General features: G+C 47.8%; 1 protein-coding gene across 1 annotated transcript in view; it reads left to right on the top strand.

Annotated features, from left to right (window-relative positions):
• Positions 1–5,196: 5,196 nt before the first annotated feature.
• Positions 5,197–18,314, top strand: part of pacs2 (phosphofurin acidic cluster sorting protein 2) — a gene marked incomplete in the record, with an annotated part of 51,782 nt that continues 38,664 nt past the window's right edge. Inside the window, 1 exon segment of the mRNA XM_030356218.1 lies at positions 5,197–5,866. Coding sequence (XP_030212078.1) covers positions 5,748–5,866 — 119 coding nt within the window.

Here is an 18,314-nt window from a genome sequence, read left to right as displayed (position 1 = left end):
TCAAACCTCTGAAGTTACAGATTAAAGAAAGAATAATCGATTCTCACATTCCTTTTCTCAGAAACTGCCATTTCTTGTTATGTGCCTGTTTCCTGAGCCTGTTTGGGAAGGTTGAAGAGCAAGGGCTCCAACTGATAAGGCAATGCTACATCCCCCTTCATGACATCCTGAGGAGTTACATCAGTCGTTGACTACCATCTGGTTAACCCTACTATAGTTTAACTGGGGAGCAGAGCTGTTCTCAGCATCCTGAGACCTGTCTGTCACTGTATAAGTAGTCCTTGCTTTTTCCAATACATTGGACTTCTGCTTGCAGAGTTCTTAGAGAGACGCAGGGTGAACTCCCATCGGAGGCCTCGGATTGGTGCATGACTGTTGTATGTTGTTATAGGTTTTATTACTTTAATAAATTAGCCTAATTGTTATAAGTTTGGATGAATCTTTATTTGTAAAACGTTTAAAAAATAAACAATTGACGCGGTCCAAATTCCCACCATAGTATCCAGTCTATGTGGGAGCTGAATGTGTCTAGAACAGGAAACAGAACAAACCTTGGAGCCTAACTAGATCCTGATGTGTATTGAGTTCTTAATCCGTGGTGTATAATCGTCATGTGGATGTTATTGTTCGGATTCCGTTGTTTTTTTACAGTTACAGTTACAGTTAAAAATGTCAGTTACATTTCTTACTGATGCTAATCATTGCTAACTGATGCGAATCATTGATAACAAGCACGAGCCAGTGCTAAGCGAGGAGAATCTCCCAGTCCCTCCCTACTTGCAGGTTGAGGTTTCCCAGTGTCAGCATGGAGCGCTCCTCTTCATACTGAAACACACAGGCCACGACCTCCTGACCTGGAACCACAACAAGCCAAGGTCAAAGGTGAGGGCCTTGTGTACGTAGGACATACACCTTGAAAAGGCCCCTTTGTTTGATCACAATCACCGTCAATTGTCTTGGGGGACAATGAGGAACTAAACAGGAAGTTCTGCCAGTTTTTTTTTTTTACACGTAAACATTGGTTGCTACGGTAACCCCCCTCCTCACCGGCCGCGCGCAGAGTCACCGAGGAAGGCTCGCTCTTCCTCCCGAGGATGACGACGGTCTGGAACGCACGGCCGCAGTCCTACTCACCCCAGCCCCCCCGCTGAGCTGAGACAGAGGGAGGGAGGGAGGGAGGGAGGGAGGGAGATGGATGGATGGAGGCGGGATGGTTGATAGAGGGATGGATGGTTGATAGAGGGAGGGGTGGATGACAGAGGGATGACAGAGGGATGGATGATGGAGATGGATGAATAGAAGGATGGGTTGACGGATAGATAGACGGATGGATGGACGAATGTTACGGTCACTATTTGTATCTTTCTGTTTAGTTTCCCTCTGTTATGTGCAGGTGACTGTCAGACAACTACTCATTCATCATCCCAGACGAGCCCCCAGATATGATGCAAGTGGGGGGGGAAGGGGGGGGTAGCAGGTGTAAAAGTGGCGGGGTTATGGGCATAGAGGAGCAGATTGTGGGTGAGCAATTAAATGATGGAGACGACAGATGATGATGATGAACATGGGTTTATCAGAGCAGTGGTTTGAAAATGGGGGTGCGCATACCTCTAGGGGTACTTTGGAGTACTGCAGGGGGTACTCAGGGAATTTTAAAAATATATATATATATTCTGAAAGCTAGACAGTAGAAAATTTAGCAAATGAGATGTGAAAGTGGTTAAAACATAAATCTGACCACAAGGAGAAAGGAAAATCTGTGAAAAAGAAAGTGCAACTAGGAACCCGAAAATGTCCTCAGTTTCAGGAGGAATATATTTGATTGGGATTCCCCTCTACATGCTCTGACCCTCCCCTGGTGTTGTGCTTCTCTGGGGGGAGAAATTAGCCAACAGTTGCGTGAGGCAAATGTTGTGCCGGTGAAGGTGGTACTCAGCTGAAAAAAATTCTTTACACACTAATTGAAAGAGTTTGACAACCATTGTTTTAGAGGGATGGATGAATGATAGACAGAAGGATTTCTCCACCGGTGTTGTCACGCCTCTGTCAGTGTTCAGAGTGTCTCTGAAAGTCCCTCGTCCAACACGTCACTCAACTCATTTGGCTCCAGCTCTGGAACTTTCCATCTCTCCAGGAGCTAGGTAGGTATTGTGTGTGTGTGTGTGTGTGTGTGGGGAGGGGCGGTAAGCCTAGGTGTGTGCAAATATGTGTGTTAGGTTTGTGTGTGTTTATATGTTTGTGTTGTTGTGTGTATGTGTGTGTGTCTGTGTGTGTGTTTACATGCGTACATGCGTGCACACGTGTATGTGTGTGCGTGTGTGCATGCGTGCGTGCGTGCGTGTGTATGTGTGTGCGCGCGTGCACGACTCACACGCAGAACAGACGGTGCTCTGACAGGTTGAAGGTGAGCCGACAGAAGGCGTCGTTGTCACGGTAGCTGAAGGTGTGGCCGTCGTCCAGGTAGAGCTCTCCCACAACAACACCCTGACAACCACAGGTACCCCCAGCAGGGGTTCAAACCAAAGCCTCAACCCCACCCTGGTTCTTCTTCTACAGACTATAGGTTATTGAACAGGGTTCCCCCTCAGGAAAGAAGCTCTGATAACTTTGGATTAATACAAATATAGAATTAACCACATAGTTCCTCTAAACAAGACCCGTCACTTCACTGTTTAAAGTTTGAGGAGTCACTTCCACTCCAAACTGAAAGGTTCCGGGTTCGATCCCCCTATATCTACAGTGTACCTGGAGGCATCCCTGAACAAGGTTACCGCTAAACCTCTTATACCTGCTCTATAGAAACATGCAAAACATGCATCTAATCCAAAGTCCCTAACCCATACCTGCTCTATAATAACATGTTATAACATGTTATAACATGCATATTGTCCAGTGTCCTTAACCCGTACCTGCTCTATAATGACATGTTATAACTAGTGCTGTTAAGCGATTAAAATATTTAATCGCGATTAATGTCATAGTTAACTCCCGATTATTTTTTTCTATGCTAAATATCCCTTGATTTCTTTGTCCCATTAATTTTTCTCATTTTAATGCTCTTATCAACATGGAGAAGTGCATCGGCTTGCCTTGTGCAAAAAAACCAACATTGGCATATACTGATCAAAACAGGACGATGCAAAAAAAAGCCTATAGTGCAATTAAACGATGAACATACAAACATACTGCCTTGAACATAGCAGTCAGGCTACTGCTTCTTGGTTTTGAGCCAAAGAAAAAAAAAAGAAAAGCATCTGCGTCATGACTGACCACATCCACTTCCTGCGTTCCTTACGACGGCGTCCGAGGCCAGGGTGACAGCGAGGGGGAACTGCTGGAGGTCGGCGGTGCAGGGGCCGCATCCCGTCGTCCTGGTAACCCCCCCCCCCTCTGGATCAGGGGTACCTGAAAACACAGACGGACCCCTGGGGGGTGGGATACAGCGCCACTAGGCCGCTCGCATCCCCAAGAGAGGGAGAATTGGGGGCCAGCCCACCCTTGAAGACAATCTAGGGACATTAGTGCATTTCTTTCATTCACTTTGTCTCGGAAATTGTTCCACACACGTTCCTTCATCAGGCTCCCACTGCTGGGACTGAATTAGTTTCAGCGACTCGAGCAAATCTCTATGAGGAAGTATTTTATCGCCCTTCAAATGTTTTTCTAAAGCTATTGAATCACAAGTAATGATAATCTAAAACAAATGACACTATAAGTGTTACCATAACAAATGCAAATGTGCGTGAATAAAATCTGTCCATTATGGTTTGTCCTAACAGGTTTGCTGTTAAACCAGTTCTGTCCAAGTTCTCCTGTGGCACCCTTTACTGGTCAGTTGAGGGCATGACACCTACTGTATCCATGGTGACCGGAAGCCTGAGCGTCTCTCCTCCTCTCCTCTACCCACAGTGGCCTGTCCAAATGATACCATTCAGTTACAATATAGTGATTTTAACAATACAACACCGTATTTTATATACTACAGCAAGCAAAGATCATGACTTTAACTAACGTCTAGAATCTAACAACATACAAACCCTGAAAACTGAAAGGTGATAAATGAATAAAGTAGTATGAAGGACTTAATCGACCACTAGGGGGCGGCAGAACTGACCTGAGAACAGGCAGGGCAGAGCGGTGGGCCTGGTGAAATACTGTGTACCAGTAGGTCAGAAGGCAGTACCTAACGAAAATCTGTTTATTCATTTTTCGAAGCCTACCACGTCAGCTGGGGGGGGGGGGGGGGGGGGGGGGGGGGAGAGAGAGAGGCTGGATTAACGTGTAGATTGAATTGACTTGATTGAAGTACACTGAATCTTTAATTAGTTCAACTAATTAATATCATTATTCAGTCTATGGCGCAGACAGGCGTGTCTCTTGGGTTCAGGGCTTATTATGGCTTTCATCAGAGAATGTCTAAAAGGAGACGGGCTCTGCTTTTATTAGCCTGCGTTTCTGGGGATCAACGTCAGGCGCGTCGTTAGGGCGCACCAAAACCGTCACTGTAGCACACAGGACGGTTCCCCCCCACCCCCCCACCTCTTGGCTAAAGCCCCGGATGTTTTGAATTGCTAGCATTGGGCCTGATCAACGTGAATATTAGGGGTGGGAAGTCTGACACCGAAGCGCAGATGCTCGTGTCACTACCGCAAAGTGACACAGATTGTCACTGTTTTGTCTGCGATGCTTTGTAGCTTCGAAGCATTTGCGATACAATCGGGAATAACATTTTAAAGCCCCATGCAGCTTTGCGCACCCATATGACAGACACCGTTGAGGTCAGCCACAGATTCAGGACCATGTCGCCCGCTGGCGGTGAGTATTTGACAACGCTCTGCCGATGTTATCCAATGGTATCCAACCCCGGACATATTGAACAAACGTCATTATTTTAGGGTGTGGTTGTCCGTTTGGCGTCTTACCTGTAAAGCACCACTAGATGGCAGTGTTGCTGCACGCTTTTTAACGATTTGATTTGTTGACCTGCAATAATAGTATCATACGTCTATAGGGCGATGTTGTATCATATACGGTTCCGTTTAAGAGAAAAACTGTAGATATTCGTTTTATCTCATGCATAGAGGGACTCAATCAGTTTTAAAGTTGAGTTGGCGCTGCATTTAATCAGATGTGAATAATAGAATGGGGCACTGAGGCGGTGCAGAGCGTCCCGCCTCCAAATGTCATTGAATCCTTCGGGTGAAACATCACGAGATTTCACCTGGGCTGGGAGAACTGTCTGGGTGATCAGCCCCGAACGAGAACCAAAGTGTCGAGAGGACCGTGAACATCGAGCCCGCCCAGGTCACGGCACGCCCCGTCCCGGTCCTACCGAGTGACCGCTCCTCTCTGCACCGGAGCACCTGCACGTGCAGCGAGGGAAACGCGCCGCGGGACGCGCCGAGTTGCTGAGGAGGTGACGGCGCATGACGTGACGTGAACTCCTGGGGGTGGACGCGGCGGGCGGGAGGTCGCGTCGCGTGCTTGGGCACAACAAGCTCAGCGGGCGCTGCTCGGACGTCTCGCGCAGGCACTGCAGTCTGGACCACGAGCTGTCTGGCAGGAGGAGGAGGAGGAGGATGCGGCGCGCGGTCTCTGCTTCTGACGTTCACGTTGCACTGACGTAGACGCGAGGGACGCGAGGGGATCCGAACCAACGCACGGACCGTGCAGGAGGATATCGGAACAGTTTTTTCTGTTTTTAAAACAAGTAATTATCATTCGGTTGGTTTTGAAGCGTCCGAGCCATGGCGGAGAGAAGTGGCAGGTTGAGTTTCCCCGGGAGCGGGTCTCTCAACAGGCCGGTCCCGATGAACCTGTTCGCAACGTGGGAGGTCGACGGCTCGTCGCCCAACTGCATCCCCCGGTAAGAGAGTTGGTGCCCGGGCCCTGCGGCCCCAGTGCCCCGCTGCTGCCCCGGCTCTTTAAACTTTAGACCCAGGCGGACATGCTGTCTGTCGGTCTGTCACACGCAGCTGAGCGACACTTCACCACATGTTGTCTGGATGGGCTAGGACCAGAGATGGGGGGTCTACTGTGTTACCCCTACATCATTGGATCTTAAAGCCAACTGATTTTATGTGTTTAACCATGGTGGCTGATGTGTTGTCACTGTGAGACGGCATCTTTCTTAAGAAAAGCACAATTTGAACGATGGTTTTTATAACACTTCATTACAAATAACGGGACCTGATGATCAATTAGTAATGGAAGTATCACGAAACAGATAGGCTAGATGATTATGTTTCTCTGAGAACGAACCTGCTGCATCACACATGTTCTCGGAGTTCAAATCCTAACAGGTGACATGTTATGTGGGGCAGAGAGGTTGATCATACGCTGTATGTTCAGGCACTGAACGCACTGGAGTGGACGGTGGAGTCCTGTCCCAGTGTGTGATTTAGTGATGCATCTCCCCGCTGTATCCGTCCTGATTATGCGGGGGATTCAATCACCTACAAGGCCCCTTAGGTCCAGGTAATCATCCTCTGGCAGCACAAACTGATCCGCTCACTGTCGCGTGCGACAGCAGAATGCGGCGTTGTTGGAGGCGTTTGAGTTGTCGCCAGGAGTCTCCGGTCTGGAATCCGCGTCACCGCTGCTTTGACCGGCTGCTGGTGGCGTTGTCGTTGATGCGCAAGGCGTTAATCCAAACCCATTGCTCCGCGCGGTGATGTTTTACGAGTGTCCCGCTGTCTGTCTTTCAGAAGCTGCCAGGCGCTCTAAGGAAAGTCTGACGGTTGTGACACCTTTAGCTTTACCGAAAGATCTTCATCAGCTGAAGATGATGAGGTCGGAAATAAATCACCCCGAGAAGAAGGCAGGATCATAGCGACAGATTTACCACACCTCATAACTCCTGAGGCAGACGTTTCATTTGTTCAATTCACACCCAACTCCCGAAGCTCCTCGCTCAGGTCCGCTCATATGATTGGCCAAGAGGAGGATGGAGACGATGGCACCAACTTCCTTTTCCCGGGGCCTTGGAGCCCGCGATGAGTTGTAAGCAGATTAGGGCAGAGTGTACCGGAGGGTTGGTTTTCCCAGTGCCTCACAGTAGCTCAGCAAGCTAAGCGTTTACACAGGTCTTGGGTTCCATCCCTTCTGGGCGGGTTGGCGTTTTGCTCTCAGGACTGACGGTAAACCGGCCGAAGTCCTTGACAGGCGGTGGAAGCACTGATCCGGCTTTCCATTGATCCCTGTGTGTCTTGTCCAAGTGCTTTGGTAACGTGTTTGTATCTCACATCTTCCTCCTCCTCCCCCCATTCACCCTGACAACTGTCTCCCCCTCGTCTCCCTCTCCCCCGCTGTCTCCCCCTCTCCCCCCAGTCTCCCTCTCCCCCCCATGTTAATTAATGAACCATTAATTAACATGCAGTAAATAAGCATGAACTCACAATCCCCACTGGCAGAGCAAGGCATTAAAGGTTAGGGGTTGGATTCTATGCTGAGAATGTATGCACTCACAACAGGGCCAACATCACTGGATGTTACACAGTTAATAGCCACAGCTGGACGATGAGTTTAATTGATTCATGGTTCATTCAGGTCTAATGACATAAATCAAGCCGATGATACGGACGACTGATCAACACAATTAGGCTCCATAATCGTTACAACTGTTTCCGTCTTTGAAACTCAATGCCTGCTCCAGCGTGTTGATTGGTCAGTCGCTGCCTACCAGGGGGACCTGCCCTGGAGGTCTTCAACCAATCTGGTTTCCCCTTGCATAATAAAGCTTTGTGTCCGTGTGTGGAAGACGTCCTGTCCTGTGCATGTGGACTCGATGGAACGGTGATGAGGTCATGATTATTATCAGGATGTACTTGTGTTCCAAGATTCCCTTTGCCATTGTGTTGCACCGCGATGCTAGGGACGGGAAACCTGCAGGGAAGACGGTGTATTAATGTGTGCCGATACCATTTCTGTGCAGCAGTGATATATTTTCTGTGGTTCATTCTGTCGGTGAATGCCATTGTTTTTAAATGACAGAACAGGACATAGTTGATATGTGAAATCACCTTCAGAGATATGTATAATATATATATATAAGATATCTATAATACCCCACAGCTATTCTCTTCATTTGCGTCTGCTTAGATTACATTAACGTTCCCCATACTTAATCTTTTTCTTCTCCTCATCCCCAGATGTCAACAATGCTAATCATGCTAACAAATGCTAATGAATGAATGTCTAAAATCCACCTGCGTCCCCCCCCCTGTGTAACATCAATGGTTCTGTGTCGAGAAGCTCTTGTTTTCTCGTCCCGCCTGCTGCATGTTCTTTTGAAGTGCAGCATCCATGTTGGGCATCTTTGAAGCAGCAAGCGGGCCCACAGACGGTATCTCTAAGTGCTGCCAGAGACAGAAGGGTGAGGGGGGGGGGATGAGGACTGGACCCTCAAGGGGGCGGGGTCGGCGAGTGGGGTGGGGGTCGGGGGGGGGGGGGGGGGGGGGGGTTGTAGGGGGCGCTGGAGCCAGTAGGTCGTCGCTTTTTTAAGAGCCTGAGTTGGAGGATGGAGGAGGAGAAAGTGCCTGCGATGCTGTTTTGATTCCCAGCGAGATAGTCCGTCTTTTGTGCGCCCGGGGGGGCTTGAGAGCAGCCTGGCACTGGACGGAATGCAGAGTGGGACGAACCAGGAGGTCGTGTTAATGGGCTGCATTGTCTCACCACCTCCTCCCTACTGGTCGCTGCTGCCGGCCCCCTGCAGGGATGAAACAACAACACAACATATTGTTGGTGCTTGGCTGCCACTACCTCCTTATGAATGTGGGATGGGAGCGATGAGACACAGGATCAAATGTGCTGGGAATCCCAGAAGGAAGATTTCACGTTTATTGTCATGTGATTGTTAATTCTAAAAAAGCAGACTCAAGCGGACGCAGCAGAATTAAAGAAGCGTTCTAAGAATTGAATAGAGATTGCAAAACTCCCATTAGAATATGCAGGAATCGACAAAAAATAGATCACGAATATATTGAGATGTTTGTTTGTGTATTTATTTTGTATTCGGTTGAAGATACGATGATTAATAACCTGCAAGGGGATTATTACAGCATGATTCTGGTCTTATTGTAATAATCAATGTTATGAAGCTAGTTGATGAGTGACTATGAATAAATGAAGACCAGAAGAAGAGAAGCTAGCCTAGAAGCTAACCTAACAATTGTTAGTGCTTGGCTTTTGGTTCTATGAACACTGTACCGACAGTGATATATTGTTTCTCTTTCTTCTGACAAATGTACTCGCTTTGGATAAAAGCGTCTGGTGAATACTCTCAATATAAATGTAAGTGTAAAGGGCAAAGTCTGATGAAAATAATCTAATTCTGATCTCTCAATATTCTGTGGGATGGTACTGTGTCTTCACCACAACGCTAGGTTCATAACGTGCCATCCTCCTGGTTGTAATTGGACTGCATTTATACTGCGCTTCTCTAACCAGTGGCCGCTCAAAGCGCTTTACAATGTGGCCTGATATTCAACCATTCAAGCACACATCCACAAACCAACAGCAGTGTCAACCATGGAAGGTGACAGCCATCTCGTCGGGAGCAGTAAGGGTTTAGTGTCTTGCTCAGGGATACGTCCTCGCAGCCGGAGATTGAACTAGCAACCTCCAAGAGGTAGTCAACCCGATCTACCTCCTGACCCACATGCCGCCCCTTGCCCCTTGCCGCTGTTGTACAGTTATAGTAGGACCCACTGGCTGGCCGTGGTGGTCCCTGACATCACCCTAGTTTAGGAGGACCACCACCAGACATCAGTAGGAGGTTCAGCGCCATCAACACCCCCTGCTCTCTGGGTCCTCAGCCAGATCGATTCTGCTGCTGGGGAGATTCCTCCTCGAGCACCACGCCTGCCTAACCCCTCCGTCCATCCCTTCACAGCCCATTTCCTGGTTGGTTCATCCCCCTGAGAGGAGTCTAAAGCCCTGATCCGTTGTTCCGTTGCTCTGGGGGAAGAGCGGTGGGCACAGGAGGAAGCTAACCCCATCTCGTTAGACATGAACCAAACTGAGGAGACCTTTGTTTTTTCTTCCCTCAAAATGTTAAAACATAAGGATAAACCTGAGGAATCAAGACAGAACTGGTCCGTTGTTCAAACCAACCTCAGGACCTTGCTTCAGGAGATAGCTTTCCCTGTGCTACCTAGGGCTAAGGCTCTGGAGCCAGAAGTCAAGGCTGACCGCTAGCGTTGTTGTTGAATGACTGATAGAGCAGCGAAGCGATGCCAACATCATCTCACAGCCAAGGAATCAGTCAGGCGTACAATCCCCCTGGTGAGCTTGCACTTACAGAGGCTGAAGGAGCTAAATTAAATTAGCTTCTTTGGATAAATATTTGAACCAAGCAAAATAAGCTAACTGAATAGGCTAGCCTCTTTAGCTAACAATGTTAAAATAAGGTAACTTCTGTAGTCTATTATGCCTTAAATGCAAATTTAATAAACTACGCTATTTCTTGCCTCTAAAGTTGTTAGCCAAAGAAGCTAAAGTGGGCTTACTTCTTTAGCATGGTATGAAGGTAGGCCCACCATTGGTCTTGTGAGGTGTCTAATGCTGTTGTGCTGGGGCGACAGGCTGTTGTTGGCTCAATATCAAACATGGTTTTACTGTTTTACTCTCATAAGACCCAGCCCTCAAATCAAATCCATAGCATTTTAACGAGGGACGCATTACAAGCCCACTGTAGGAGGAGTTTTACGAGCATTTTTCTAATTACTTTTCTTGGCTCCCAGAGACTTTCCCCTGTGCTTTTATCGTAAATGATCTGCTATACGCGAGCAGCATCCTAGAGCTAGCGTACTCTACACAAGAGCTAAGCTAGCCCTTGGTATGACTAAAGATGAAGCCAACAGCGTATCGACCAGTGCAGCAGTTTTCACTCTGAGCGGACTAATGTGGAGATGGAGCAGGCTAAACGAGATTAAACTGAACCTAAACCTCACTAAGAAACAGCTGACGACACGATATCCCGCAGCCCTGGTTTGATCCATCAGCTAAATTATGTTGGGGGGCGTGGTGGTGTTGGTGGAGGGGAGTGGGGGGAGTCCTGGACTTGAGCTCCAGGTTTGGAGGGTTTTGGATGGTGCCAGACTTTCATTTAGTTCAGAGGCTCTCTGAGTTCATTTATTCAAATTGTTCCATGGGATTCATTCTGGACCAAGCTAGTGCTGTTAATTTGACTGTTAAACGCGGTCGAAGCCAATTAATAGTGTGACCTGACTGCTGGGGCCGAAACCAATTAAAGAGCTTATCTTTACCTCAGAAATAGACTGGAGACGTTATTTCCTGGAATGGTACAGAAGTACAGTTTACCTACATTTCTTCACTTCCTGTGACAGGCCTGGCCAATGCATCTCCTAAAGTAAAATCTCATATTATCTAAGTGCTAATCTTATCTCACCTTAGAATGTAACATAAGGGTTTGGATCTTCCTTTAAGATAGCTAGCTAGCTACCAAAGTTGTCCTGATGGAGGATAGCGTTGAACTAGCTCTCGTTTTGTTCATTTGTCACAGAGAAGCCATGAATTCATTCTTCCTTTTCTATTTTTGTACCCACACTGCCTCTGTCCAAGGTTAGCAAGCTTTGTTGTGGATAATTTTTAGCATATATCCTTGTGGATGAGCTATCGCGTGTGTGTGTGTGTGTGTGTGTGTGTGTGTGTGTGTGTGTGTGTGTGTGTGTGTGTGTGTGTGTGTGTGTGTGTGTGTGTGTGTGTGTGTGTGTCTGTGTCTGTGTCTGTGTCTGTGTGTCCGTGTGCCCGAGCTTGCGAGTTCTATTGAATTTATGAATTTGTAAGCTTGGGTCAAGAAGGAGCAAGGGGTGGTGCATGCATCATTCTCTAGGATGTCTTGCTTGAGGGGACTTTGGCTTTTGGGCTTAGATCTAGTCAAGCAGCAGCCCCAGCCCCTATCTGAGTGTGTCGCCGATCGCCCTGAGCTGTTATGGATTAAACGCTGTGTTGTTCTGGACGTTTTGGGGACGTCTGGTTGGTTCCATCTTGTGGTCTGCGGAGGACATTTCTGCACACTGCAGATGAAAACGGCTTGATGGATGAACGCAGAGACGTGCTGGGGCTGAGAGCCAGAGAAGGGTAGCGTTTGGGCAACATCTGAGACGAGCGAGAGAGAGAGAGAGAGAGAGAGAGAGAGAGAGAGAGAGAGAGAGAGAGAGAGGGGGGGGGGGGGGGGGGACAGCTTTGGTCCCATGACGAACGCCTCCTCGGATTAATCATCACTCGTGGAAATGTTTGGAATAGTGTGCTTCTTCTTCCTCTCCATCCCTCCAGGGAATAACTTTGTGTGCTCGACTGGATCTCGGCCTCCTGGGGACGGGATCAGGCAGCAACACACACTCTGTACAGAGATGCTAGTGCATGCGTGCACAGGGTAGCAGAGAATGGGGCAGGATGGTTCAGCAGCCTGGTGGGGTTGGGACCAAGCTGGAGGTTTGATTCCCAGTGTCTGAGGAGGACACATTCAAGATTCATGAAGCTTTATTTAGCCCGAGGGAAATTACTGTGCAACAGTTTCAATACAAAGGTAGTAAAGTAAAGTGCTACACAGTTAGATTAAATAAGATAACATAACATAAACTAAAATAAACAAAATTGAATTAAAATTAAATAAAGGCTAACATAAAATAAATCCAACAATTAATTAAATGCAAAAAAAGTAAACAGGTAACATAGGAGAAAATTGGGACCCTGTCTGGTCCACATGTGTCTGAATCCAATGTAGGTCGCTTGGAATAATAGTGTCTGCTAAATGATGTGGTGGGTGCTTGTAACAAATAGTGCAACAAGCAATAACACAAATTAACATGTGTGTTGTTGTTTTTTGACACAACCACAAACTGAGGCCTCTCTGCACAGATTGAGTGGTCTAACTCTGTACAGATGGGCTGGTCCAACTCTGCACAGATGGACTGGTCCAACTCTGCACAGATGGACTGGTCCAACTCTGCACAGATGGACTGGTCCAAACAGCTGCATCTACTGCCAGTAGTTCAGTCTACTGGGAAGGTCACTTGGCTTCCGTAGTCTCAAATGAAATGTCCTTTTTGACTTTTGAGAAATACATTGGAAAGGATCCGGGCAAAAAAGCGAAATGTCTTCTTGACTCCATGCTCACTGTGAGTCACTGTTTAGTGTATTCAGGAGTATATTTTGTTTTCCTTAGTTCCAGTGGTGCTTTAACTGGCTACACAGTGACCCCTCACTGCCCTATTACCAGTGTTTGTATTGCTTTAAACTCGTAAACTTTGCGGGGACCTTGTTGGCTGCATCTGGCGCTGTTTGTTCACCACTGACTATTGATTCAACTGCAGTGTTTACCCCCTGTTTAGTGTGCGTGCTGTTGCTAACGTCCTTACCCTGATTCAGCTCATCGTTTCTGTGAAAGGAACTCGAAAGACAGAACGCATTCAAGCATTCAATCTCGTTATTTAACTAAAGATTTATTTTTGCATTCTTATGCTTTGTTGCAGAGATAGAGTGGGAGGGATGGGAGATAGAGGGGAGCACAGGCAGCAAATGCCCACGGGCAGGACTCGAACCCGGGTAGCTGAGCCTGTATGGTACGCGCTCTACCCGGTGAGCCAGCAGGTAGAACTTAGCTTTTTCCTCTTATGGGAGGTTTTCCCCCCAGGTCGCAGTGTGTGTTTCGTCGGTTCCCTAGTGTTCTGCCACTGTTGGTGATGGTGTTGGTGAAGCCTACTCACGGTTCACCCTCTTGGCCGCCCTGCAGGGCTGGGTCGCTCTCGCTCTGCCACCACACAGGAAGGGGGAAGGGGAAGCAGCGTTTTATCTTGTGTTTTCATTTCACTTTTCACGTCACGAATTCAGAGCAGGGGCGCGGAATGTAGGTGAGATGGAGAGAGATGGAGACAGAGACACAGAGACACAGAGACACACACGGTGGGACACACAGTCACACACACACACAGGGACACAGAGACACACACAGTGGGACACACAGTCACACACACAGAGGGACACAGAGACACAAAGACACACACAGTGGGACACACAGTCACACACACACAGGGACACAGAGACACACACAGTGGGACACACAGTCACACACACACAGAGGGACACACAGTCACACACACACAGAGGGACACGGAGACACACACAGTGTGACACACAGTCACACACACAGAGGGACACAGAGACACACACAGTGGGACACACAGTCACACACACACAGAGGGACACAGAGACACACACAGTGGGACACACAGTCACACACACACAGAGGGACACAGAGACACACACAGTGTGACACACAGTCACACACACAGAGGGACACAGAGACACACACAGTGGGACACACAGTCACACACACACAGAGGGACACAGAGACACAGAGACACACACAGTGGGACACACAGTCACACACACACAGAGGGACACAGAGACACAAAGACACACACAGTGGGACACACAGTCACACACACAGAGGGACACAGACACACACAGAGGGACACACAAACACACAGAGGGACAAACAGTCACACACACACACACATACACAAACACACACACACACACACACACACAGACACACACACCGCGGGACACACACACACAGAGGGACAAACAGTCACACACACACACACACACACACACACACACACACACACACACACACACACACACACACACACACACACACACACAAACACACACACACACACACACACACACACACACACACACACACACACAGAGGAAGAGTGGGAGTGTGTTCTGGGCTAGCTGAGTCATGCTTTTGGACCCAGAGCCAGGACCAGAGCTCCGGACCTGGGCGTGGTTGGCTGGGTCTTGCTCCCTGGGTCCTCTCTGCTCCCCGCTTTCCCTGGAGGAGGAGCACGGGGCATTAGTCACGGTCGCGTGTCAGAGGGAGGGAGGAGTTGTGTTACAGGCACGGTACGTTACCGTGGCGACCGGATGCTGAGCTAGCTCACAGCGGCCTAAATTTGGCTCAAGCTGACTCCAGCTGTTTGGTGTTTTGAACTGTAACAGTGGAGGAAGAATAACGTTTAACAGGGGGGCGGGCTCATGTCTGGTTAAACTTTACCATTTCCCTAAACTGAGATTACGATTTCTGTTCCACGCCAGATGGCATCATATATGGACCTTGTGAGTGATGTTGGCACTATTGGATCCGCTGTGGTCCTTTGTGAATTATTTGATGGGAGGAGTGAATTTGACACAATCGCCTCTGTGAGCGTTTACGGCAGGCTTTCCGAACACATTATTAGGTATTCACAGCGATTCTATGGATACCTATTTATACTGGATATTATCTTCATTTGTAGTCCTGATAGAGTTCTGATCACGTTCAAGTCAAATGTAGAATTGTCAAACATCAAGCCACCAATGTTGCGCTCGCTTGAGTATCACTGCCATCCCATTTGCAAGGTCACTATGATGTCTTCGTCCGTACTTTTATGATGTTATTATGGGATTGTTTTGGTTGTGCTATTGTAGCGCATACGCACGCACACACACACATACACACACATTTGGCTGCAAAAACTCACAAAAAGCTTTTATAGACAGAGTTATAAAAACAAAACCATTCAGTCTGTTATTAACCTCCATCCAAACGTCAAAGGCCCACAAAACCTCCCTTCCGTGTCTTCCAGCAGGCATTAGTTTCTTTTGAATTGCCTAAGCCCTCCTACCTCAATGACATCTGTTTCAAAATAATTCACTGGAAGTCACTTACGGATAAAAGCATTTGCCAAGTGTCTTAACAGCCTTGAAATGAACTACAGTTGATATTGTTGGACTGATTAACAATAAGGCGCTTTTATCATCCATTCGTACTTGGCTTTTGTTTATATTGGATATGAGAAGAACGTTGCATATCGTTCAACAGGCTAACAACTGTTGAAGGATGGCTTGTTGTTGCAAACACAGATGCAAATGCCCCTCTACCCGGAGCCTTGTCTCTCCGCCGCTGAATAAAACATTGTTTTGCACAGTGATGCCCAATTTAAAGGGCCATAGTTCGCCCTCATAAAACCTTGATCCTGCTAGAAATGCAGTCTTCCATTTGTGCGGGGCTAATGTGCAAATCCCGTACTGTCAACCAGCGGCTGTCGACAGACACCTTAATCCCAATGAGTCACCACATTAAAGCTGTTTATTAAAGCTAACACTCTCTTCCTCTCCACACCCTCCCCTGCCGGCCGGCTCACAGGTCAATAAGCATCCAAAGTTAAACTTTGTGTTTGCTTAAAGCTAGAGTAGGCAATTTAGAGAAACCGGCCAGAGTTCGGGTTGAGGTTAGGGTTAGTAGTCGTGCGTAAACATGTGACTAGCTCGCTAGCTTTAGGACTAGCTCTGCCTTGCCTTGTAGAAGACACTGGTCATGCCTAATCATGTGACCAGCTCGCTAGCTCTAGCTCTGCCTAGCACTGGGGATAGCTCTGCCTAGCCCAGTGGTTAACTGCATGGCCCTGTTGGCTAGCCACTAGATGCATAAAGTCCATGAGGATGAAGATGCCCAGCAGTGTCTGTTGTGATAGACTGGCCTGGCGTCCCTCAGGGCTCCATGATAGTAGTCCTAAGATTTGTGTGATGCTGCAATGATCCTTCAAGATCCTTCGCACAGAAGTAGGGGACCCTTCTGCTGGTCCCCCCCCCCCCCCCCCCCTGGTCCATGGTCGAATGGGTCCACACATGATTCATGTTCATCTTGGTCTTTAACTCATTTTATCAGTCTCGTTATGTTACGCACATATCCGGTCTCGACTCAACGTTTTCACATCTTTCACAAGCAAAAATGCACGCAATCACGAAAATCTCCAGGAGAATCCCCCCTCTATGTGTATATCTTACACACGCACACACGCACAGTGTTGTGAGTATAGTCCTTTAAGGAGGTGTGTGAAGCGTTTCTAGGTCAATGTTGTTGGAATTCTTACTATTCATCCCTCCTCCCTGCATCTTTAATATCTGCATCTTTTATAGATGGAAATATTTTCCTCCTTTTTGCTCCCATAAGATAGTCTCACTCCTGTAGTCTCTCTCTCTCTCTCCCTCTCTCTCCCTCTCTCTCCCTCTCTCTCCCTCTCTCTCCCTCTCTCTCTCTCACTCTCTCTCTTTTTTTCTTGTCGGTTTCGTTTTTGTGTATCTGTCTCTCTCTGTTTCTTTGTCTCTCCCTCTCTCCCTCCCTCTCCCTCTCCTCTTTCCCCTCCCTCCCTCTCTCTCTCCCTCTCCTTCTCTCTCTCTCTCTCTCTCTCTCTCTCTCTCTCTCTCTCTCTCTCTCTCTCTCTCTCTCTCTCTCTCTCTCTCTGTTGTATTTTGCATGAGGCAGGAGGGCCCTATTTGAATTATGTTCTCATCGGTTGTTTTGCCCTTCTCATTCTCATTCACAAACGCCTTTTGAACAACACTTTAATCGAGCCTGGTTTATGAGGACTGTAGCGCACCGTGACATTTCACAAATAAATGTCACGGAAAATTGCTGTAATGGAAACGAGAGAACCGAAATTTAAAGAGCAAAGACTTTTGGCTTTTGAACCGCCCCTTTAGCCACTGACAAGCTAACATCTTGTTTGTGATGTAAATGTCTGAAAGCCGCATAGCCGAGCCCTCTGGTAGGCCGGCCTTTGCCCTACTAACAGCCAATCAGAGCGGTGTTAATTTATGATGTGGTGCGAAATTAGATCGTAATACACCATTTTCTATTGTTGTGCCGTTGAAGTGTTTTTAATGGCATGAGTGATTATTATAGAATGGTTGATGTGTATTCCATGGTTCTTACTAAATGTCTTCCTCCTGGCAGTGAATGCCGCTGCCCTGACTCAACACATTTTGGTCTTAAAGGGTCTTTGAGGGGGAATGCTGACTTCACCGGTTCTCGAGTCCTGTGTGTCGCGTTCTTTAGACTCCAGCCTCTTTCTGCGTCCTCTGGGGATTTTGCTCCGTCCATTTTGTTCAATTAACACCTGCCTGGATGCGTTACGGCATGTAAAAAGCTGATAGACTCTCTTTCTCCTCTCTCCTCTCTCTTATCTCTCTCCTTTCTCCTCTTTTCTCTCTCTCTCTTTTCTCTTCTCTTCTCTTCCCTTCTCTTCTCTTCTCTTCTCTTCTCTCCTCTTGTTTACGCTCTCTTCTCTACCTTATAACTCTCTCTCCTCACCCTTCTCTGCCATGTTTTCTCCCTCCATAGGCTCTGAGCTTAGAGAAGCTGTCGCCATGGGTTACCCGCACCTCTCCAAAAAGTGTTGAGCTCCAAGTGGGTTTCCTGTTAACTAACGATGGGCCGCTTGGGGGGTTCAAAA

Source organism: Gadus morhua, chromosome 5 (assembly GCF_902167405.1).
Source record: "Gadus morhua chromosome 5, gadMor3.0, whole genome shotgun sequence".
NCBI classification, from domain to species: domain Eukaryota; kingdom Metazoa; phylum Chordata; class Actinopteri; order Gadiformes; family Gadidae; genus Gadus; species Gadus morhua.
Note: the sequence above shows the minus strand (reverse complement) of the source record. Positions and strands in the feature narration are given on the sequence as shown.